The following is a 23,496-nucleotide window of genomic DNA, read 5'->3' as shown; positions in this document are numbered from 1 at the left end:
CATGTGTGTATTTGTCTGTGTGTGTGTGTGTGTGTGTGTGTGTGTGTGTGTGTGTGTGTGTGTGTGTGTGTGTGTGTGTGAGTCTGCTGAGTCTCTCTCTCTCTCTCTCTCTCTCTCTCTCTCTCTCTCTCTCTCTCTCTCTCTCTCTCTCTCTCTCTCTCTCTCTCTCTCTCTCTCTCTCTCTCTCTCTCTCTCTCTCTCTCGACATACAAATTCACGTGGCAAACTGGCAACCCCACCAGCCGGAATAGCCAAGGTAGAGCTCACACCTTGCCTTGTCCTGTATGAACTAAATGACAGAGGGATTCCCAGCGGCCTTTTCCCATCCCGTGCCGTCTGTGTGTGTACCATGCGCAGCTGACAGTACTCTTCTCTCGTGGCTGCTGACCATTCAAAGCTGTCTAATCACTCAACATGTTACTCTTTCTCGGACCTGCAAGGGGCTGAGAACTTAATGGGCCTTGTTTTGCTTTTTTATGTTGTCCTTGGCCAGCTTTCTCTTCTTACATAAGTATATTGGTTGGAAAGGAGGAGGAGGAGGAGGGGGAGGGGGGGGGGGGAGGGGAGGGAGGAGGAGGAGGAGGGGAGGGGGAGGAGGAGGAGGAGGAGGAGGAGGAGGAGGAGGAGGAGGAGGAGGAGGAGGAGGAGGAGGAGGAGGATGTAATGGGACAGTGAAGGATGGAAATGAAAGTGACGGAATAAACTCTCTCTCTCTCTCTCTCTCTCTCTCTCTCTCTCTCTCTCTCTCTCTCTCTCTCTCTCTCTCTCTCTCTCTCTCTCTCTCTGTCATTTGTTTTTATCTTTACTATCCTGTTTGTCTCTATCTTGGTGTTCGAATGTGTGTGTGTGTGTGTGTGTGTGTGTGTGTGTGTGTGTGTGTGTGTGTGTGTGTGTGTGTGTGTGTGTGTGTTATCTGTTTGCCGTTGTTTGCAGTTCATGTGTTCGTCCGTCCGTCCGTCTGTCTGTCTAATGTGATGTATTCATGTTTGTCTCGTTTGTGTTTTTCATGATTGTGTATTTCCCGTTTATCTTATTTGTATTTTTGTTATCAGTCGTTTCCGTTAATTTCTCTCTCTCTCTCTCTCTCTCTCTCTCTCTCTCTCTCTCTCTCTCTCTCTCTCTCTCTCTCTCTATTCTCTCTCTCTCTCTCACTCTCTCTCTCTCTCTCTCTCAAGTATTCACATTACACACAAACACGAGACTCACTCAGGTCTTTTCAACACACACACACACACACACACACACACACACACACACACACACACACACACACACACACACACACACACACACACACACACACACACCGCGTAGTGTAGTGGTTAGCACGCTCGACTCACAATCGAGAGGCCCGGGTTCGAGTCCCGGCGCGACGAGGCAAATGGGCAAGCCTCTTAATGTGTGGCTCCTGTTCACCTAGCAGTAACTCGAGGGGTTGTGGCCTCGCTTCCCGGTGTATGGAGTGTGTTGTGGTCTCAGTCCTACCCGAAGATCGGTCTATGAGCTCTGAGCTTGCTCCGTAATGGGGAAGACTGGCTGGATGACCAGCTGGCGACCGAGTTGAATTACACACACACACACACACACACACACACACACACACACACACACACACACACACACACACACACACACACACACACACACACACACACACACTAATACAATAAGACAAACAAAAATAAAATGCGAAGAAAAACAAGATTCCAGACTTTCTAACAGCACACACACACACACACACACACACACACACACACACACACACACACACACACACACACACACACACACACACACACACACACACACACACACACACACACAGTCCTCCTTTTCCTTTTCTTCATTTATTGTATTTCCTTCAGTAACCACAGAGAGCGAAAACAGATAGTTGCCACATCCGCAGAGAAACTCAAATTTGCGCCTTCCTTTTCTTCTGTAATGAGGATGCGGATGTCCTGTGAGTTTTGTGATAGAGGAAGATAACGGTTTTTTCTTCCCCTTCATGGCTTCAAGCATTGACTTCTTTATTTCCTCCTGTTAGTCTCCCTTCGGATATCTTCAACCTCTTCAGTAGTGGGACGCATTTTTACTACGAGTTTTGGGTATGACTGGACGATTTTATTTACATTTGGAAAAGTCTACGGAGATCAGAAGATTAGTGCACAGAATCTTCACTATTTTTAATCCCCACATAAGTTTGTGAAGCTGTAAAAATTGCCAATTAGTAAGCAGAATAAATATGAAAACACGTCATGGTATTGAAGGGGTTAAATTTGGTGTGTGTGTTTCACTGCTTGATCTGCTGCAGTCTCTGACGAGACATCCAGACGTTACCCTACGGAACGAGCTCAGAGCTCATTATTTCCGATCTTTGGATAGGCCTGAGACCAGGCACACACCACACACCGGGACAACAAGATCACAACTCCTCGATTTACATCCCGTACCTACTCACTGCTAGGTGAACAGGAGCTACACGTGAAAGGAGACACACCCAAATATCTCCACCCGGCCGGGGAATCGAACCCCGGTCCTCTGGCTTGTGAAGCCAGCGCTCTAACCACTGAGCTACCGGATGTGTGTGTGTGTGTGTGTGTGTGTGTGTGTGTGTGTGTGTGTGTGTGTTTTCTATTGATATCTTTTGCTTCCTCTCACATTCTCTCTGATGTAAATTTTTCCTTTTATAGTAATTTACTCCTTCAACACTACATAATATTTTCTTTTCTAGCTACTGGTCTGTGTAACAGTTTTGTGAACAGTTTGAAATGCTTTTGAAGAGTTTTCTATGTTTTTGTCATTGCTAGGTGAGGTATAACTTTCATGCTGTACATTTCAGCGGACCTAATTTTCTTCTTTCGAGTATTTCATGTGGTGTGAAGTACGTGAGGTCCATACGTGGCCAAAAAATACGAAAATTCCTCTCTACTTATAATAACTTTCCCTTTCGTGTTAGAAGACTTGGACACTGATTTTAGTAGGATTTGTCTCCTATGTATAACGATGATTATCCTATGAAGTTCTTGATAAAAATAGTCTATATTTAATTTTATTTTGAGTTATATTTAAGGGAGAGCGATTGCAAAGGTACACATTATGCTATGATAAAATCTATGTTCTTTTTGTATCAATTCGTGGATTTGCGAATGGTTTTGCATATTTTCTTAAGGAATTTCGTGTTTCTCCTTGAATGTTGTACTTCTCTGCATTGTTTTATAATTGGCAATATTGTGACAAATTTTTGAAGATATATTTAAAGATTGCTTACATTTTTAAACGTTATAGATTTATTTATTTATTTACCTATTAAATTTTTCTATCAATATATTGATTAACAAATTTATTTATTTATTTATTGTTTTAGAATTTTTAGTCTTATATTTTGCATCTTCAGCAATGGTAATATTAATGATGAAAAAGAACCCTGATTTTAAAATGAATATATTGTAGGTTTATCTTTCCTTTTTTTTTTTTTTTACCCTTGTCCGTACTTTCCTGTGTCTCATAAGCCATAGCTTGGACAACACCGTGTACCTCTTCACTAATAGATCGCCGTGTGTGTGTTCTTCATGTGTGTGTGTGTGTGTGTGTGTGTGTGTGTGTGTGTGTGTGTGTGTGTGTGTGTGTGTGTGTGTGTGTTACTTTCTACCGCCGTTGTGTTCTTCATCTTGTTGTTGCTATATTTGTTGTTGTTGTTGTTGTTGTTGTTGGTGGTGGTGGTGGTGGTGGTGGTGGTGATCGGTAGTCTTGACAGCCCCAGCGACAGGAGGACAGAAACGAAGGCTGCAGTGACAAATGGAGAGACAAATGGAGGAAAGAAGGAAAGAGAGGAAGGGAGGAAAAAAAAAAAAAAATGGGAGAAGCGAGAAAGGAACTGAGAGAAAGTGTTGTCTATATACCAGCCATAGAAGAGTTACGATTGTTGATGTTTTGTTTCACGCGCACAGAAAGAAAACGAAATCTTTGCTTCATGTGTTATGTTTTCCAAGAGTTTCCCCTTCTCACTTCTCTGGCACGGTACATTTTCACTGGCATCTGGTTCACGTTTACGCGTTGTGGCTCCGAGTGTGTGTGTGTGTGTGTGTGTGTGTGTGTGTGTGTGTGTGTGTGTGTGTGTGTGTGTGTGTGTCTGTATTTCAAAGAGTTCTGCATATTATTCCAAAAGTTTAGAGTACTCTGCAGCACATTAACATATACATTATTTTTGCTTTCAGTCGAGTGTTCGTGTTGATGTCAAATATTGCAGTTCTTTTTTTCATGGATAGTTTTGCTGAAGAGGTTGTTGTAATATTTTTTTTTTTTTTCGTCATTTTTTCTGTTCAGAGTTTCGTAGTTTCATGTTAAGATTTATTTAGTTTCCTGTAACATTTTTCTTTGTATTGTAGTGTTTTGTTTATTTATTTACTTTTTTCTTAAGTTTAATGCATTCAAAAATTTGTCTTTATATATTTTTCTTTTTTTTTTTATATTAGTGTAAAGTTGTATTTAGGAATTCCTTGTAACATTCCTCTTCTGTTTTCTTTCCAGGAGCGTCACGTTGGTTTCCAGAATGTCACGGAAGCTCAGGTGAGTCACGTTTCAAGTGTCAGTGTTTTGCTTGTTGCTCTTTATCTTTCGGAATCTGTGTGTATGTCTGCTTTGTCGAAGAGTTTCACTTATTTTCACTCGTTCGAGAATGGCTAAGCACACGCGGACACGCAAATACAAAAAAAAAAAAAAGAAAAAGAAAGAAAGAAAAGGAGTGTGTATAAGGACCACTTTTTAATATTTTGTGTCTGTAAAGAGCTTCACTTAGGTATTTTCTCGTACTAGTATGATCACACACACACACACACACACACACACACACACACACACACACACACACACACACACACACACACACACACACACACACACACACACACACACACACACACACACACACACAGAAAAAAGAATAATGTAAAATAGGAAGAAAAGGTCATATCACTCATATATCGTCAGAAGGTTCCGTTGTAATGCATATTTTTGCAAGAATTTCCCGGCCCCACACTCGCCTTGCATAAACATGTAAAGGAAGAAAGAAAGAATGAATAATACGGATAGCGGAAAGCAGACGGACATAAAGTCTATGCATCACACACTACGATTTTTATTAATAGATTTTTCTGTTAGCTTCATGTAATCGTTAGTGTTTCCATGCGTCCAATACACCGCTTATTTGTTGTAAAGGAGAAAAAAAACACTTATTTTCTCACGGCCTTATTAACTGTTATGTTTGGTGTTTTTCTTGGCTTTTCACTGGTTTCGCGTCTATGATAGATTTCAGTTTTCTCTTTATTTCAGCAGCTTCGTTTGCACATTTTTCAACAGTTTGTATTCATATTTCTCTATATATACTTTTTCTCTTATTTTTTTCCTTGCTATTTTGATATTTTTTCAACCTTTTCGAGTCTATACTTCATTTTTCACAATTTTTCCTTCTCCATTACAATATTTCCACCGCTGGGCGGCAGACACCAGCAGATGAGGAGCATTTTCGTTAGCACACTTTTAGTTTTATTTTCTATTTTCGCGTATCACTTCCCGCTGCTCTTCTCTTTGGTATGATAACGATCATTGCTTTATACGAATCACATGTAATGGTTGTCGTAATCGGCGCTTGCACTCTGGGAGGCATGAACAAAAACATTACAATACTATAGTATACTTACGAGAATGAATAGGTTATAGATCATATTGTATAAGACAACAACAAACGAGTGCTTTAGATTCCCGCTGTTCATTTTATAGCACATTATAACCCTAAAAAAAAATTCATGCATATTATCCTTCCGTCCTTTAACTACTCATTCCGGATCCGGGAAAAAAGTGAGATGGAGATAGCGGAGATGTTGAAGTAGCAAGGAGGAGACGCAGGTTACGCTCCCCGCGGCTCGTTTCACTTAGCACTTGGCAATATTCACAGCAAGTCGTGCACATCCCTCACCTCTCCTTTCATATTTCACTCCGGAACAGAAACAACGAGGATGGGTAACGAATGACGAGGCGGAAGTTACGCATTCCGCTATTTTTTTTTATATCACACTTAAAAATCCATGTTATATATATTTTTTCTCACATAGTCCCCTAATTCTGGAGCAGAAAAGAACGAGAGTAAAATAACGGAGAGATATGAAGGTATTTTTATAAGAGACGACGCTCAGTTACGCTTTCTGATGCTCATTTCATAGCACGTACCCTTCAAAAAGTCATGCGTATTTCCTCTCAGTTCATTCACTCAGCGGGAACAAATGAAGGTCAATAACGTAGATATGAGATGTTTAGGAGACGACGCAGGAGTTACGCTTCCCGCTGCTCTTCTGCTTGAGGTGCTGCAGGTGGGTGAGCTGTGCCGGCGTGATCTGCATCCCCACATTAGGCATGGACTGGCGGCGCCTCTTGACCGCGGGACTGAGGGCATACCTGATGAAGGAAGAAAAATAACAAGAAATTACCGACTCGAGTTTTGCTGGGAAGGGGAACAGATGGCGATATATGTGTGTGTGTGTGTGTGTGTGTGTGTGAGTAGTTTACATGGTTTTAAGTCTTCTTTCTCGTGTTTTTCTTAGCGTTTGTAGTGTTGGAGTATGGTGTTTAGAATGTTTCATTAGACTAACATAACCTGTGATCCGGTGGTCTGTAAACATATTTATTCACAGAGCTGGCTGTCTGTCTATCTGTGTGTGTGTGTGTGTGTGTGTGTGTTGTTGTTGTTGTTGTTGTTGTTGTTGTTGTTGTTGTTATTGTTGCTTTTTGTTGTCTTCCTTGTCTTCATTCTTATCTTTCATTGATACGTAGGCATGCGCTCTTCTTTTCACCCTCCTGAGTTCTCTTGAATGATCTCTCTCACTGTATCACACCAATCCTTGCCACACTCTTTCTCTCAATCACACGACATTAAAGACTTCAGTTTTACCACCACTTTTTATAATCCTCCTCCTCCTCCTCCTCCTCCTCCTCCTCCTCCTCCTCCTCCTCCTCCTCCTCCTCCTCCTCCTCCTACTTCATTATTTCTAGTAAACTTTAGTCATTACATCATTACTCACAATTACACTGCCTGGTTGGGTTTCTTTCCTCGCCCTCTGTGCATGTTATTATTGCTACTATCGTGTTTTGTAGGTGAGAATAGCCGTAGATAATTAGGAGTGATGGAGAAGGACTTGACTGGGATATCGCTAGCCAAACAAGGTAGTTCCCTCGCGTCTGACGGTTCATTGTTGTTATTTAGGTGCAATGAATGCCTTGGGTTTCTTTTGAAGTTGGTAAAACTGTTCTGCAGATTTTGGGACTGTAATCGTAGAGAGAGAGAGAGAGAGAGAGAGAGAGAGAGAGAGAGAGAGAGAGAGAGAGAGAGAGAGAGAGAGAGAGAGAGAGAGAGAGAGAGGGGGGGGAGGGAGGGAGGGAGAGTGACCGCGTGTTGCCTTTCCGCGGCTAGGAGATAAGGAACGGAAGTGGATAAATGTATGTGGTACCGAGTTGCTTCACACACACACACACACACACACACACACACACACACACACACACACACACACACACACAGCGAGGCGGTGGCGTAGTGGATAAGGTGGTGAGTGTGGGATCGGGCTAACGTCCATGCGTTGGTTCGAATCCCTCCACGTGCCGCCTTGAAACTTTGTCATTTGCCGAGTGGTTTAAAGTTACCTACATTTCATCATGATACCCAAGTTCTAGGTGGAGGTGTAATTGCCTTACACCAAAGATGCGCTTGGGTAGTGATATGGGGTCTAATATGGCTACCACTATAAATAAAGTTGCCTGCGCTAAGCTGAACCTACAAGCGCCATAGGCCATAGCATAAAACACACACGCTCTCTCTCTCTCTCTCTCTCTCTCTCTCTCTCTCTCTCTCTCTCTCTCTCTCTCTCTCTCTCTCTCTCTCTCTCTCTCTCAACATGTTTTCTCTCCTTCCTTGCCTAGTTCAATGTCAACTTCTTAGTCCCTTCCACTCCCTCTCTCCTCCTTCCTTTCCCCTCCCTCCCCAGCATAGATCTGTCGCAAAGTGTTACTATAGATGAAGCTGACACCCTCCATTCCCCTCACCCTCCATTCCCCTCACCCCTCTTCCTCATCCCTCCCCTTTCCTCCCTCTCCTCCTCTTATTTGGTTACCCTATTTCCTTTCCCTCTCACCTTTGATGTTGCTATCTCCAGACATTCTCTCTCTCTCTCTCTCTCTCTCTCTCTCTCTCTCTCTCTCTCTCTCTCTCTCTCTCTCTCTCTCTCTCTCTCTCTCTCTCTCTCTCTCTCTCTCTCTCTCTCTCCTCGAGATGTTAATGACAACTGGACGTGTTACCTTCCTCCTCCTCCTCCTCCTTCTCCTTCTCTTTCTCCTCCTTCTCTTCCTTTCTCTTCTTTCTCTGTGGTAAACTGTGGAAATCCGTAGTCTACCTGCTGGTGTATTTCAAACTTCCTGTGACTTGAATTCATTTAAGAGGGAGGTTTCAAGACATTTATCCCTTTATTTTGGCTAACTCTCTTTGACTTTCAAGAGGACTGGCAACTAACTAAATGGATCTTTTTTTCGTTTATGTTGCCCTTGGCCAGTTTTCCCTTCTTACATAAAACACACACACACACACACACACACACACACACACACACACACACACACACACACACACACACACACACACACACACACACACACACACACACACACACACACACGTACCTTATCTTGGCCTGTTTGAGCAGTTCCTTAAACACGTGCAGCACATTGAGGTTGTCCTTGGCGCTGGTCTCGAGGAAGCCGTTCTCCCAGTTGACGAGGACAATAGTCTCTGCCGTCTCCAGGGGTACCATGCGCTGCTCCTCCAGGTCCGCCTTGTTCCCCACCACCACGATGGGCACGCTCGTTTTCTTCGTTTGCAGGATGAACTCTCTTAATTGTCGAACCTGTAGAGAAGGGAGCGTGTGTGCGTGTGTGTTTGACGTGTATTCTTTAACTGTTTTGCTTTGCCTTCCTAGCTGTAGTATTCTCGTGCCAGTGTCGTAAAAATGCCCAAGGGTCTCATTAGGACTGTTTTCCAAGGCCACAGAGATTATCAGTTCAGTGCTTATGTGTTATTTTTTCCATAAATAGTGATGATGCAGAATCTTTGTTGAAATATCATTATAATGATGATGATGACGATAACGACGATGATGATGATAATAACAATAATAATAATAATAATGATAATAGTAATAATAATAGTAATAATGATAATAATACGTAATGTTAATATACGTGTGAAGATCTCATTACTATAACGTTGTTTAATCGTGAACACTTGAAGGTCCAAGTATCTTCCACTAATTCGGTTAGAAACATGACAACACCTTTGCCAACGCCATTAATGTCATACTACGATCAAACCTGGCAGAACGATAAACACCTTTTAAAAGACCAATAACTCAACAGAAAAGGAGATGAAACGACATTAATAAAAAAGATGAATTTGAGTGAGAAAAAACAGAAAAAGGTGAAAAATAAACAAAATTATGTGAAAGATTAATGAAATAGAGAAACGAAGACTGAACGAGAGAGAGAGAGAGAGAGAGAGAGAGAGAGAGAGAGAGAGAGAGAGAGAACAGAAAGCAAAAATAGAAAGATATATTAGGGAACCGTAGGAAAGGCAAAGCTGTAAAAGAAAATGGGAGCAAAGAGAAGGATAAAGGGAACGTGAGGGGAGACTAAAGTAAATGTCGTAGGGATAAGAAAGCAGATGAGAAGCGAATGGAACTGACAAAAGAGAGAGTAAATTAGGTGGGAACAGAGGCGGTCACAACGAGAGAGAGAGAGAGAGAGAGAGAGAGAGAGAGAGAGAGAGAGAGAGAGAGAGAGAGAGAGAGAGAGAAAGTTCAGAAAAAAGACAAGATTATAAAACTGACTAAGAGAAGGTAAAGGTATTGAAGGTGTTAATTAACCAGACAGGTGAATGGTGTGTGTGTGTGTGTGTGTGTGTGTGTGTGTGTGTGTGTGTGTGTGTGTGTAGAGAGATCTTACGAGTACTATTTTTAAAGTGTAGAGATTGCAAAGGTAACCTGTTAATAGCGTGCTAATTAATTAAGGTAGAGGGGAATTCGCACGTGTAATGAATGGAAGGGTGATGAATAAACGAGAGACCTAACGAGGAGAAAGGCAAGCAAGGCGATGGTGACGGTGACGGGTGATGATTGTGAAGAAAAGAAGAAGAAAAAATGATTGGAAATTAAGAATAAAAGAAGAAAAGTAAGTAATTGTATTGACAAATGAAGAAGAAAAGAAGAAATTTGTATTGAAGGCTGGCGTTGAATATAAGTGTGCCTGAGAGAGAGAGAGAGAGAGAGAGAGAGAGAGAGAGAGAGAGAGAGAGAGAGAGAGAGAGAGAAATTATGGACTCGAAGATAGGAGAAGAAAAAGAAAGCTGATTTAAAAGAAGGAGAACTGGAGATAGAAATGTAGAAATTGAAAATGGGAGAAAGATACAGGAAAAGAAAACTGAATGAAGAGAGAGAGAGAGAGAGAGAGAGAGAGAGAGAGAGAGAGAGAGAGAGAGAGAGAGAGAGAGAGAGAGAGAGAGAGAGAGAGAGAGAGAGAGAGAGAGAGAGAGGAGAGAGGAGGAGGAGGAGGAGGAAGGAAATGAAACGTGAAAAAGAGAGAAATAAGAAGTGAATTGCATGAGAGAGAGAACAAATGGAGGGAGACGCAGTACAGATGGAGAAGGGAGACCGTGTAAATAGAGAAAAGCGGCGAGCATTATGGAGGGAAAAAGGGGAAAATGATAAAAGGAATATAAAAAGAGAGAGAGAGAGAGAGAGAGAGAGAGAGAGAGAGAGAGAGAGAGAGAGAGAGAGAGAGAGAGAGATTCCTAGACATCTGAATGGAGACAAGATAATGATGTAGGAGGAAGAAAGGAAGTAAGAAAGGAAATAAGGAAGCAGAACTGGATAAAATAAACAGGAAATGCTGAGCAGTAAGGAAGAGGAGGTAGGAGTTTTATTATTTCATTTGATTAACCAACACGCGGCGGATTGCAAATATAAATAACGTTATGCTCTTAAAATACGTTAGTGGCTGATGCAGAATTCGCAAAACACGTAACATGAGCAAGGGAAAGCTAGAAGGAGGAACAAAGATAGGCCGGTAACGGAACGGAGTAAAGAGGAAGGAGAGAAGGGAGTATGAGTAAGAGGATGAAGAGAAGTAGGAAAAAAGGAAGTGATGTCTAGATATTTTAGCATACAAAACTCGGCGTGACAAAGACTGGATTGGTTAGGGAGAGAGAGAGAGAGAGAGAGAGAGAGAGAGAGAGAGAGAGAGAGAGAGAGAGAGAGAGAGAGAGACAGGAAGGTTGACTGTGGTGGTTGTGTGAGGGAGCATAATTTCCCAGCAGGCCTTTGTGTCACGTGTAGGAATATATGTTTGTCGGAGGGTGGCGTGACGTGGTGGGGGGTCGGTAGGAGGCTGGGGAGACTCTGCTACATGTATTCGAGCTCAACTCTCTGCCTTAAATCATCTTGGCTATGAATATTTTGTAAAGAATGGAGGCAATGCAAGGCTAATCCACCGTCTGGGATAATAAGCACCCTCTTTGCAAATGGATTACCTGACACGCCACGATTTGCTGTTCATTATGTGTGTTTCTCAGTCTTCTCAAGTTCTCAGCCACTTCTTCTCCCTACCAACCAGTTTTCCTTTACATTTGTTGCCAGTTGAGCCAGAAGCTGTTAGATGCCAGGCAGTGTATGAACTAAAGTAAATGTAGAAAGTTACTCGGCTTTTGACTATAACTGTATGTATCGTGTGAACAGTTGTGGTCTGGGTGTGCATTCTGGCTCATTGCTCCTTATCTGAGCGACTTAAGCAAACTGGTGGTGGTGCTGGTGGTGGTGCTGGTGGTGATGGTAGTGGTGAAAGGAGTTTTTGCAAGTGTTGTGATTCTAGTTGAGTTTCATAAGGCTTTGCTCTATCCTATAATTTTTCACCACTGCTTTTTAACTCTTAGGGGACTGGCATTTATTATTATTATTATTATTATTATTATTATTATTATTATTATTATTATTATTATTATTATTATCATCATTATTTATTTTTTATTATTATTTTTTTATTGTAGTTTTGTTGCTTTTGACCGAGACTCCTCCTACTTAAAGGAAACGAGATATAATAGAATAAATGAATAGATGAATAAATAAGAAATCTATGGAGATAAAAAAAAAAAACACTTAAACTCTTTAGTACCAGGACGCGTTTTCTTATTTAGTCTGCTTACTATTTGGCGATAAACAACTTCAGAAACTTATGTGGGGGTTGAAATAGTGAAGACTGTGGCCATTAATCTTCGAACCTCCATTGACCCTTCCTAATGTCAATAAAATCGTCAAATCACACCAAAAATTCATGACAAAAATGCGTCCCAGTACTGAAGGGATGAAGAAATAGTCATCGTTAGTTAAATAGCACTTTTTAGAATTCAAAACCCTATAGAAAACAGGTTCACTGATCTGTAATAGGCTCTACTTAATGTTAGAATGTTCAGGAGTATTTTTCTTGATCCTATTAATATGTTAGTAATGCTTCTGTCTCACCTGCGAAGAGAGAGAGAAAAAAACCCTCGGAAACACGAATAACCATCTACTGTGGCCTTTAAAACTAGTCATCATGAAGCCAAAAGCCAAATCCCTTTAAAGTACTTCATATGTGCCAGTATTACTCTCCAATGACTTCTGCTTCATCTATGGAAGAAAGAAAAACACCCACAAGAACTAGAATACTCATCCATGTGGCCTTTACAACTAGTACTATAGATCCCATAGCAGAGAGTACACGTCCGGATCTGTGGTACCTCGAAGTCTTTTGCTCACCGGTACCGAGAAACACAAGGGAATTCAAATGATCACTGTGGTCTTAGAAATTAATCCATACGTCAACACCCAGGCATTATAGAGTACGTGGGCTCCTTTACTAGCATCTCTCACCTCGAAACACAATAAAACGTCCATGTAACAATCCCTTTGGTCTCAGAAACGAGTCATTACGTAAATCCTAAAGTATTGTAGAGTACATGGCCTGTGTTAGCATCTTTTACCTTGAAAAAACCCAAGAGTATCAAATAATCATTCCTCTGCTCTTTGAAGTTAACCCTTGTGTGAATCCCAAAAATTTATAAAGTGCGTGGTCTCTTTTGATAGCGTCTCTCACATGGTCTTGAAAACTAGTCTTTATGTCAATCCCAGAGCTTAAGTGGCCTTTTTACTAGTCTCCCACTTCGAAAAAGCCTGTGAACTCTAAAATCTTATAGTGTAATCTCGGAAAAGCCCACAAGAATTAGAAAAGTCATCACATGGTCTTAAAAACTAGTCATAATGCCAATCCTCAAAACCTTACATGATCTTCCTTGGTAGTCTCCCACTTCGAAAAAGCCCACAAGAGTCCAAATAATCATGCCTGTGGTCTTTAGAATAATCCTTTGAACCCTAAACCCATATAGTGTAGTCTCGAGAGAAAAAACACACGAGAACTAGCAAAATTATCACAATGGTCTTAAAAACTAGTCTTTATATCAATCCCAGAGCTTTAAATGGCCCTCTTTGCCTGTGGTCTTTAGAATAATCCTTTGAACCCTAAAGCCATATAGTGTAGTCTCGAGAGAAAAAAACCCCACGAGAACTAGCAAAATTATCACAATGGTCCTAAAAACTAGTCTTTATATCAATCCCAGAGCTTTAAATGGCCCTCTTTGCCTGTGGTCTTTAGAATAATCCTTTGAACCCTAAAGCCATATAGTGTAGTCTCGAGAGAAAAAACACACGAGAAATAGCAAAATTATCACAATGGTCTTAAAAACTAGTCTTTATATCAATCCCAGAGCTTTAAATGGCCCTCTTTGCCTGTGGTCTTTAGAATAATCCTTTGAACCCTAAAGCCATATAGTGTAGTCTCGAGAGAAAAAACACACGAGAAATAGCAAAATTATCACAATGGTCTTAAAACTAGTCTTTATATCAATCCCAGAGCTTTAAATGGCCCTCTTTGCCTGTGGTCTTTAGAATAATCCTTTGAACCCTAAAGCCATATAGTGTAGTCTCGAGAGAAAAAACACACGAGAAATAGCAAAATTATCACAATGGTCTTAAAAACTAGTCTTTATATCAATCCCAGAGCTTTAAATGGCCCTCTTTGCCTGTGGTCTTTAGAATAATCCTTTGAACCCTAAAGCCATATAGTGTAGTCTCGAGAGAAAAAAAACCCACGAGAACTAGCAAAATTATCACAATGGTCCTAAAAACTAGTCTTTATATCAATCCCAGAGCTTTAAATGGCCCTCTTTGCTAGGCTCACCCCGAAAGACCTTACAAAAGTCCAAATAATCATGCCTTTGGTCTTTGGAATACTCCTGTGAATTCGAGTCTTATAAATTCCACGATAACAAGAAAAAATCATCACTGTGGTCTTAAAAACTAGTCTATATAAATCCTAGAACCTTACATGGTCTTCCTTGTTAGTCTCACACCTCGGAAAACCCCACAAGTTCAAATAGTGATGCCTGTGGTCTTAAGAATACTCCTTTGAATCCTAAAGTCTTATAAAACCCACGATAACAAGAAAAATCATCACTGTGGTCTTAAAAACTAGTCTATATCAATCCTAGAACCTTACATGGTCATCCTTGGTTTGTCTCCCTCTTCGAAAAAGCTCCCAAGAGTACAAATAGTCATGCCTGCGGTCTTAAGAATACTCCTGTGAACCCTTAAGCCATATAAAACCCACAAAAATGCATCACGATAGTCTTGGTCTTAAAATTTAGTCCTTATGTCAATCCTTCCTTGCTAGTCTCTCACTACGAAAAACTTCAGGAGTCCAAATAATCATGCCTGTGGTCTTTAGAATAAGCTTTATAGTGTACTGCCTCTCGATAAAATCATCTCAATGGTCTTAAAAAGCTAGCCCTTATGTCAGTCTCAGAGCCTTAAATGGCCTTCCTTGCTAGTCTCTCACCTCGGAAAAGACCACAAGAGTCCAAATAATCATTCCTGTGGTCTTAAGGAAAACGAAAACCAGCAAAAATCATCGCAATGGCCCTAAAAACTAGTCCTTATGTCAATTCCAGAACCTGACGTGGCCTTCTGTGCTAGTCTCTCATCTCAAAAAAAACCCACAAGATCCCAGATAATCATACTTGTCGTCGATAGAATAAAATTATGAACACTTAAGCCTTATAAAACCCACAAGAACCAGCAAAAATTATCACTAAGGTCTTAAAAACTAGTCCTTATGTCAATCCCAGAGTCTGACGTGGCCTTCTGTGCTGTCTGTCTCACCTCCTCGAAAGAGTCCGCGTCGTTGATGGCGTACACCAGGATGAAGGCGTCGGCAGTGTTGACAGACAGCTCGCGCATTGCTGGGAACTCATAGGAGCCTGAAGTGTCTAGGATGTCCAGCGTGAGGGAGAGACCTGCTACCTGTGAGAGAGAGAGAGAGAGAGAGAGAGAGAGAGAGAGAGAGAGAGAGAGAGAGAGGTATGGGAAAAATTAGAGAGGGGAAAAGAGGAAAAACAAAAGAAAGTGATGAGACTATTGAAACTTTTGAGGTAGCTCGTAAATATGATTGTACGTAGTTCAAACATTGTACGTAGTTCTTAATTTTCCTTCCTTCCTTCCTTCCTTCCTTCCTTCCTTCCTTCCTTCCTTCCTTCACTAACTCAATCGCTTATCTCTCTCTCTCTCTCTCTCTCTCTCTCTCTCTCTCTCTCTCTCTCTCTCTCTCTCTCTCTCACTGCTTACACTTTTACCGAATTACTCTGTCCCTACCCTCCTCTCCCCTTCCCTTTCCCCGGTCCTTGCCTTCCCCTCCCTCTCCCTTCCTCATCTCCTTCCTCTCTTCCCTCCCTCTCCCTCCCCTTCTCCCCTTACCAAAGTTAATGAAGAGCCACAGGTACGTCGCTTTTTTTTTCTTTTATCTTCCTGCCTTTTTTTGACTAAACTTTATTCAACATTAATTAACTGTGGCTGCGGACTTCAGATTTGTGCGAAAAAAGAAAAAAAAAAATGCAATACACTCCGGATGGATTTGAACACATTAGGAAAGACAGAGAGAGGGAGAGAGGGAGAGGGAGAGAGAGATGTATCGTAGATTTTAATGTGTGGTGAATCTTTTTGTGTCTTGTGTCCAGTTTTTTTTTTGTATTGACAGTTTTGTAAGTACAGTGTGTATAGAGAGGTTTGCTATTGTTTGTTCTTCATTTGTGTTCCTTATTGATCCCTCACCATCATTCACTGAAGTCTATTGGGCCGAGGGTTTGTTGTGATATTGTACTTGTATGTTGATTAATAAAATGAATTGATTGATAAGAATAAAAAGGGGAAAGAAAAATAGATAGAAGAAAACAAAACAAAAGAATGAAAATTTTCGTGATTCGCTAGTTACCTATAAACACCTTTCCGGCCAGCTAGTGTGTGTGTGTGTGTGTGTGTGTGTGTGTGTGTGTGTGTGTGTGTGTGTGTGTGTGTGTGTGTGTGTGTGTGTGTGTGTGTGTGTGTGTGTGTGTGTGTGTGTGTGTGTGTGTGTGTGTGTGTGTGTGTGTGTGTGTATTAATTTTAGAAGTATTAGTGAAATCATTTGTACCTTTTGTCTATTGTTCTTTATATGCACTGTGGTCAATAAACTATCTGTCTATCTATCTGTGTTAGGTGAGATATTTATGATTACCTTTGACCTGTTAAGAATGTTTTGTCATAACTCAACAGGTGAATGTTTGATAATTGTTGATTGTGTGTTTAACCCCTTCAGTTCCATGACGCGTTTCCATATACACTAGTTACTGTTTGGCGATTTTACACAGCTTCAGAAACTCATATGGAAGGATTAGAATAGTGAAGACTGACCATCAATCTTCTGACCTCCATAGACCGTTCATAATGTAAGTAAAATGGTCTAATGGTATCCGAAACTCACGGTAAAAAATAAGTTCCTGTACTGAAGGGATTAAGAATGCATTAAGGTGGCGCGTGTGTCTTGTGGTGCTTTAAAATAAGTCGTGTTTTTTGGACGCTAATTGAGTAATCTCGTCATTTATTTATAAGGAGGAGTTATGATATTGGTCGCAGCTTCTGATGATTTGCAAAGTGAGATGAATATTTAATCATATACCTAATTCAGTGCAGAAAGAGTTAAGATATTAATGGTTATTTCTTACGTATTAAAACATGATTTTCTTTTACTACTGAAATAAGATTTATAGTAACCTGCATCGATATAAGGAGCCAAAATATTCCTCGTCATCTCTGGCGTATTATAAGTAGATTTTCTTGGCTATTAACTTTTTACTTGATAATTCATTTAGATGAGTGTATGTGAGTGGTCTTAATGTGCTAAAAGACGGATATTTCTTGGCTATTAAGACGAATTTAAAATGTGTCAATTCCAGTAAGTTGCATTGAAGTATACTATAAATAATGCGTGAATGAGAATATAGCCGCCTGAGACGAAAATACTACTTTGGAAGTACACGTAGACGAGGCGAGGCGAGGCGAGGGAGGCAAGGTAAGATGCTGCCGTGTTGTTGTGTATTGTCCATGACTTGGCGGAGCGTAAACTTGGCACGTGACTTGCACAAAAGGCAGAGGAAGGAAAGAAAGAAGGAAGGAAGGAAGGAAGAGAGGGAGGGAAGAAGGAAGGAAGGAGTGTTTCGTTTCGTGAGGGCCAGACATTTTTGTATTGATGCAACTCCTGCTTTCTCTCTCTCTCTCTCTCTCTCTCTCTCTCTCTCTCTCTCTCTCTCTCTCTCTCTCTCTCTCTCTCTCTCTCTCTCTCTCTCTCTCTCTCTCTCTCTCTCTCTCTCTCTCTCTCTCTCTCGGTTCGCTGTCAGCAAGAGGGTTATATTTAGGAGAGTCTTGGGGTTATAAAGTGTGTTGGGCTGAATGGGTCTAACTCAAAACCAGGCTGACATTGGAGATGGGCTCATTTCCCTCTGCATTCCACATTTCATACCACGTGCTGATGTTAAGAGAAAAAAAAAAAAAACCCGTGTATTTTTCCTTGCTACTTTTCACTTTAGGACGAAAGGGACGATTATAATTAGCGTATAGATCTTACTAAACCTCTTCAATACTGGGACACATTTTTACCTTGGGATTTGTGTACAATTAGAGCATTTTACTGACATTAGGAAGGGTCTGTGGAGGTCAAAAGATTAATGGCCACAGTCTTCACTATTCTAATCCCCCCACAAAAGTTTCTGAGGCTGTATAAAATCACCAAATAGTAAGCAGAATGAATATGAAAACGCGTCATGGTACTCAAGGGGTTAATATTGAATTTTCCTATAACTTTGGATTGATGGTTGGTTTGTCTCTATGGGCTGGAAGAAGAGGCTGGTATCGTGTGTTGGACTGGTAGGGACTTAGACAGGGAAGAGTAGAGCTGATATGAACACTAGTAGGCTGGCTGTGGTCTAAGAAAGTCAGCTAAGGACCAGTTTCACACTCTCTTATGTGTTCGGAAGCTTCCCAACAAGAGAAACGTTTTGGTTGAATAGCTTACCGAAAGAGTGTGGAAGTAACACTATTATCTTGCCAGTTCCTCCTTTGGTACACCCCCGAACGAAAAACAGCGAGTTAAGTTGATTGTGTAACCTGATCACAGTTGAATAAGTACTTTTGTTGGTTAGCTAGGAAACGTGAAAGAGCGACTATGGAACTGGTGCTGAATGTACGTTAAGTTAGCCAAGTGTAAGGCAAGACAGGGCTGCAGGAAGCTAATAAGTATGTGTTGGGGTGACTGCGAGTGAGACGTGCCTCGGGTTAGCCACATTGCATGCGAGTTTGGAATACACATGATCTTATTTTGCGTATTCCAGCGATCGTGATGGTTTGCCTGCTGGAGCGCGTCTGGGTGCCGTGAGGGAGGCGAGGGAGTGGCGGGGTGAGGAGCATCGACCAGCAAGGAGCAGCGTGGGTGGTGGTTGAGCCAGACGAGGGATGAGAGCGGGACGGTAATGGAAAAAGGCTTGGTTGGCATCAGGCAAGGGGAAGGCTGGGTGTTATTGTGAATTTCCTTGATGTTTCCTCACTGTTACAACTCAGGAATTTTACTTTGAAACACCTCGGTTCTTTATATCAATTGCTTTTAACGCTGTCGCTGATACTTTTTCTGTCTTTTTTTTTTTGTGATCATTGGTAACTGTTTTCACACTTATTCAAATACCACAGTTTCTTAACGTAAACTTCAAAGACAAGAGGAAAAAAAATTTTATATGCTCCTTTTTTCCCTTTTAGCAATAGTCTGACTGTTAACAAAGCTTCAAAACGTAAAGGTTCATAACTTACTCTATTTCCTTCCAAGTGATCGTATATTCCAGGCCATCCTAGCAAAACTTCTTGTATTTATTATCCCTATTTATTTCTGTCTTCTTTCAATAATGTAACTTCTTGACATGGGCGGTGGTAGCAAAACGGCAACATTTCATCGTGACTCATGCCGTTCTTTTCCTTAACCTCTTCAGTTTCATGACGCGTTTCCATATTAATTCTGTTTACTATTTGGTGATTTTATACAGCTTCAGAAACCTGTGTTGGGATTAAAATAGTAAAGACTGGCCATTAATCTTTTAACTTCCATAGACCCTTCCTAATGTAAATAAAATCGTCTAATCACATCCAAAACTCATACTAAAAATGTGTTCCAGTTCTGAAAAGTTAAGAAAAGGGAGAAAAAGAATATCCACAAAATCAGCCTCACGCCTTAGAGCAACTCAGGTTCTTTCTTTCTATTAAGGCGATAACTCCCACAGGACTGAAGATTCTGCCATAATAGTTTCCCTTACTGTTATGTGCGAGGGTACCCTAGGGATTACAACTGAGCCGTACCACTGAGCATCATTATTTGGCCCCTGTTTCGTAAGTACGTGTGGACTGTGTAAGCCTCTCCAACACTATCTTTTAACCCTTTCACTGTGTCACGAAGCATTTAGCAGCATAAAAGCAATGTGTGAAGTCTTTATTTATGCATCTACGAGAAAGCTATTGATGGGAAAGAAGATATTTTGGAATTTCTACTTAGTTCAAAGATTTGCATGTGGCTGTAGAAGAAGTAAAGATGTTTCATAGTTATTGGTTACTAGAGGAAAGTGTACAAAGTGGCAGTCAAAGGGTTAAGAGTGAGTGTATAGATTTACTTAGAAAGAACGCACTCAAAAGATTACGATTATTTTGGAAACCTTTATATTCGTGTATGCCTCAATTATTTGGTTTCTTATGTATTGTAATTGCGTGGGATTTCGCATGATTGGTGAAGAACGGTAACTAAAGAACTATGATAATGTTTCACCTTTCAAGAGCGATTACATATGGTTAAAATAAGAGGGAGAATATATACTTAGAATCGAAACCTTCTTTACGAGAGTGAGTACTTAAAATGACATGAGAGAAAACCATATTAAGAGAACATTTTTCATCTTTCATCTTTCAAGAGCGATAGAAGGAAAAAAGTTTTGTTTTAACTCAAGAGTGATAGAAGAAAACATATTAAGAGAACATTTTATTTTTATTTTCAGGAGCCATAGAAGAAAAAAATATCAAGGGAGCATTTTTAACCTTTTTAGAGCAATGATATAGGCAAGAGACGTCTTTGAACCTGCTGCGATACCCTTAATCTAACGTAACCTAACTTAATCTGACCTAACCCAGCCTAACCCAATCCAACCCAATTTAACCTAACCTATATCTATGTAACCCAACCCAACCCAACCCAATGTAATCAATTTAACCTAACCTAATCTAACCCCTGTCCAACCTAACCTTAACCCCAACCCAACCCCAATCCAACCCAGTCTAACCCAATCCAAATCAACATACCCTACCCTACCCTAACTTAACCTATCCCAACCTAACCTAATCTAACCAAACCTAACCTACCCCAACCTAACCTAACCAAACCAAACCTCACCTCCTGTACCTTATAATCTAATATCTAACCTACACAATGCTTTCCTTATTCCTTTCACGACTGCTTCTTATACCTCCCCTGTTCTTGGTGGACGTGTGGGTGTTGTAGTGAGATTTAAGGCTCTCAAGGAAGATCATGTAGGTAGGTGTTGTTTTAGTGGTGTGGATCTGTGTCTCTCTCTTTCGCTCTTGCTCTCGCTTTCTTTCTTTCTTTCTGCCTCTCTCTTCCTACGTCGTCCCTTCCTCCCTAACAGCCATTAAGGGGAAAGAATAGTAATGGTACACGTCTGCTATAAATTCAAGTCATCTGAGCTTCCTGTGGCATCCTCGTATAACTTTCATGCATACTTTTCTTCTCGGGAATGTCCACCACCACCACCACCACCACCACCACCACCACCACCACCACCACCACCACCACCACCACCACCACCAATAAAGGAAAGTATTAGATAAGATACACCTTTGTTTGAATTATTTGAGAAAGTTGTGTCCCCTAATGTCCCCGTCACTCACTGTATTCGTTACTACTTCTAAGGGTTTATTTTAATGGTAGTGGTGGTGGTGATGGTGATGACAGCTATTTTCTCCTCTCATCTTGCCGTCGTCTTCGCATGTTCTATTATTATCCCAGGTTATCTCTCTCTCTCTCTCTCTCTCTCTCTCTCTCTCACACACTCTTACTCTTATATCCTCCCCATTTCCCGTCTCTCTAATCCCTTACCCACTTTCTCTCCTTCCTCTCCTCTCCCTCCTCCTCTCCTCCTCCTCCTCCTCCCTCCCTCCCTCCCTCCTTTCGACAACACTCCTCACTTGGATGTCCCTCCCAGCCTCAGGACACGCCAGCCACTGTGATTGACTAACGTGTGATAAAGACAATGAGCTGAGAGATGATAGTATATTGAATGAACGTACCTCGTCTCTATGTGCTTTGGTGTTTAGTCTGGGAGGGAGCTGTTGTTTGTTTAGGGTGCAAGAAGTAGCTACCCTTTCCTCGTGCACCGACCTCCCTCTCTCTCCCTGCCTGCCTGCCTGCTTGTTTATCTGCTTGCCTGCCTGCCTGCCTGCCTGCCTGCCTGCCTGCCTGCCTGCCTGCCTGCCTGCCTGCCTGCCTGGACTGGTTTGTGAGGAGAGGAGAGGATCAATGCATGCGTCAGAGTCAATTTGGTGCTCGGTAAAGGGAGAAGGGTTGGTCGTAAGGCACAGTCCACCTACCCATCTATCTATCCACCAATTACCCCTCTCGCTCACGCCACCTCGACAGACAGGCGCGCGCGCACACACACACACACACACACACACACACACACACACACACACACACACACACACACACACACACACACACACACACACACACACACACACACACACACACGGTAGCTCAGTGGTTAGAGCGCTGGCTTCACAAGCCAGAGGACCGGGGTTCGATTCCCCGGCCGGGTGGAGATATTTGGGTGTGTCTCCTTCACGTGTAGCCCTGTTCACCTAGCAGTGAGTAGGTACGGGATGTAAATCGAGGAGTTGTGACCTTGTTGTCCCGGTGTGTGGTGTGTGCCTGGTCTCAGGCCTATCCGAAGATCGGAAATAATGAGCTCTGAGCTCGTTCCGTAGGGTAACGTCTGGCTGTCTCGTCAGAGACTGCAGCAGATCAAACAGTGAATTACATACACACACACACACACACACACACACACACACACACACACACACACACACACACACACACACACACACACACACACAGACAGAGAGAGAGAGAGAGAGAGAGAGAGAGAGAGAGAGAGAGAGAGAGAGAGAGAGAGAGAGAGAGAGAGAGAGAGAGAGTATACGCATCATAGCAGCAGCCAATCAATCTATCAGTCAAGTGAGGAGGAGAGCAAGTCATCAAGCCAGTAAGTAAGGAACCACGCACCTCGTACTCCCCGTGGTGCATCTCCTCCACTGTCCTGGTGTACTTGGGAGTGAACGTGTCGTACAGGAACTGGTTAATGATGGCCGTCTTGCCCACCTTAGCGGCGCCCATCACCACCACTCTGTACCTCCGTGATTTATGCGTCTCTGCACTTCCACTGCTACCCGCTGCTGCACTTCCAGAGGCTCCGCTACTTCCACCCCCTCCTCCACCTCCTCCTCCTCCTCCTCCACCGGCGCTGTGTCCATGTCCTCCTCCACTACTACCATGGAAGGGGCTGCCGCTGCCTCCCGCCCCGTGCCCGCTGGTCTCGTTGGTGCCGAGTATTGAAGACGGCTGTGGTAGGGAAAGGGATGAGGGTCAGTGGATGGCTGGGTTGCAGTGAGTGTTTAGCGAGTGGTGATAGATTGAAGTGGAATTATTGACACGTGATGGAAGGAAGGAGTGAACAGGTCTAGAAATGGTGAATAGTAGCGATGAGAATGATGCGTGAATTAATAGACATGAGATTAATGAGTGGGAGGTAATGGTGATAGTGAGAAGGAAGGAAAATATCACACACACACACACACCGACACACACACACACACACACACACACACACACACACACACACACACACAC

General features: G+C 42.0%; 1 protein-coding gene across 4 annotated transcripts in view; it reads right to left on the bottom strand.

Moving 5' to 3' along the window:
- Positions 1-3,042: 3,042 nt before the first annotated feature.
- The window catches only part of LOC123520533 (ras-related protein Rap-1b-like), a 228,777-nt gene continuing 208,323 nt past the window's right edge, over positions 3,043-23,496 (bottom strand). For all 4 annotated transcript variants that reach the window (XM_045282865.1, XM_045282866.1, XM_045282867.1 and 1 more), the window contains 4 exons: positions 22,873-23,208; positions 15,336-15,476; positions 8,719-8,942; positions 3,043-6,447 (listed from right to left, as the gene is read on the bottom strand). In XM_045282865.1, coding sequence (XP_045138800.1) covers positions 6,306-6,447; positions 8,719-8,942; positions 15,336-15,476; positions 22,873-23,208 — 843 coding nt within the window. In that variant the 3' untranslated portion in view covers positions 3,043-6,305. The remainder of the gene's footprint in view (positions 6,448-8,718; positions 8,943-15,335; positions 15,477-22,872; positions 23,209-23,496) is intronic.

Source organism: Portunus trituberculatus, chromosome 47 (assembly GCF_017591435.1).
Source record: "Portunus trituberculatus isolate SZX2019 chromosome 47, ASM1759143v1, whole genome shotgun sequence".
Taxonomy (NCBI): domain Eukaryota; kingdom Metazoa; phylum Arthropoda; class Malacostraca; order Decapoda; family Portunidae; genus Portunus; species Portunus trituberculatus.
The sequence above is the reverse complement of the archived record's forward strand: the minus strand, read 5'-3'. Positions and strand labels throughout refer to the sequence as shown.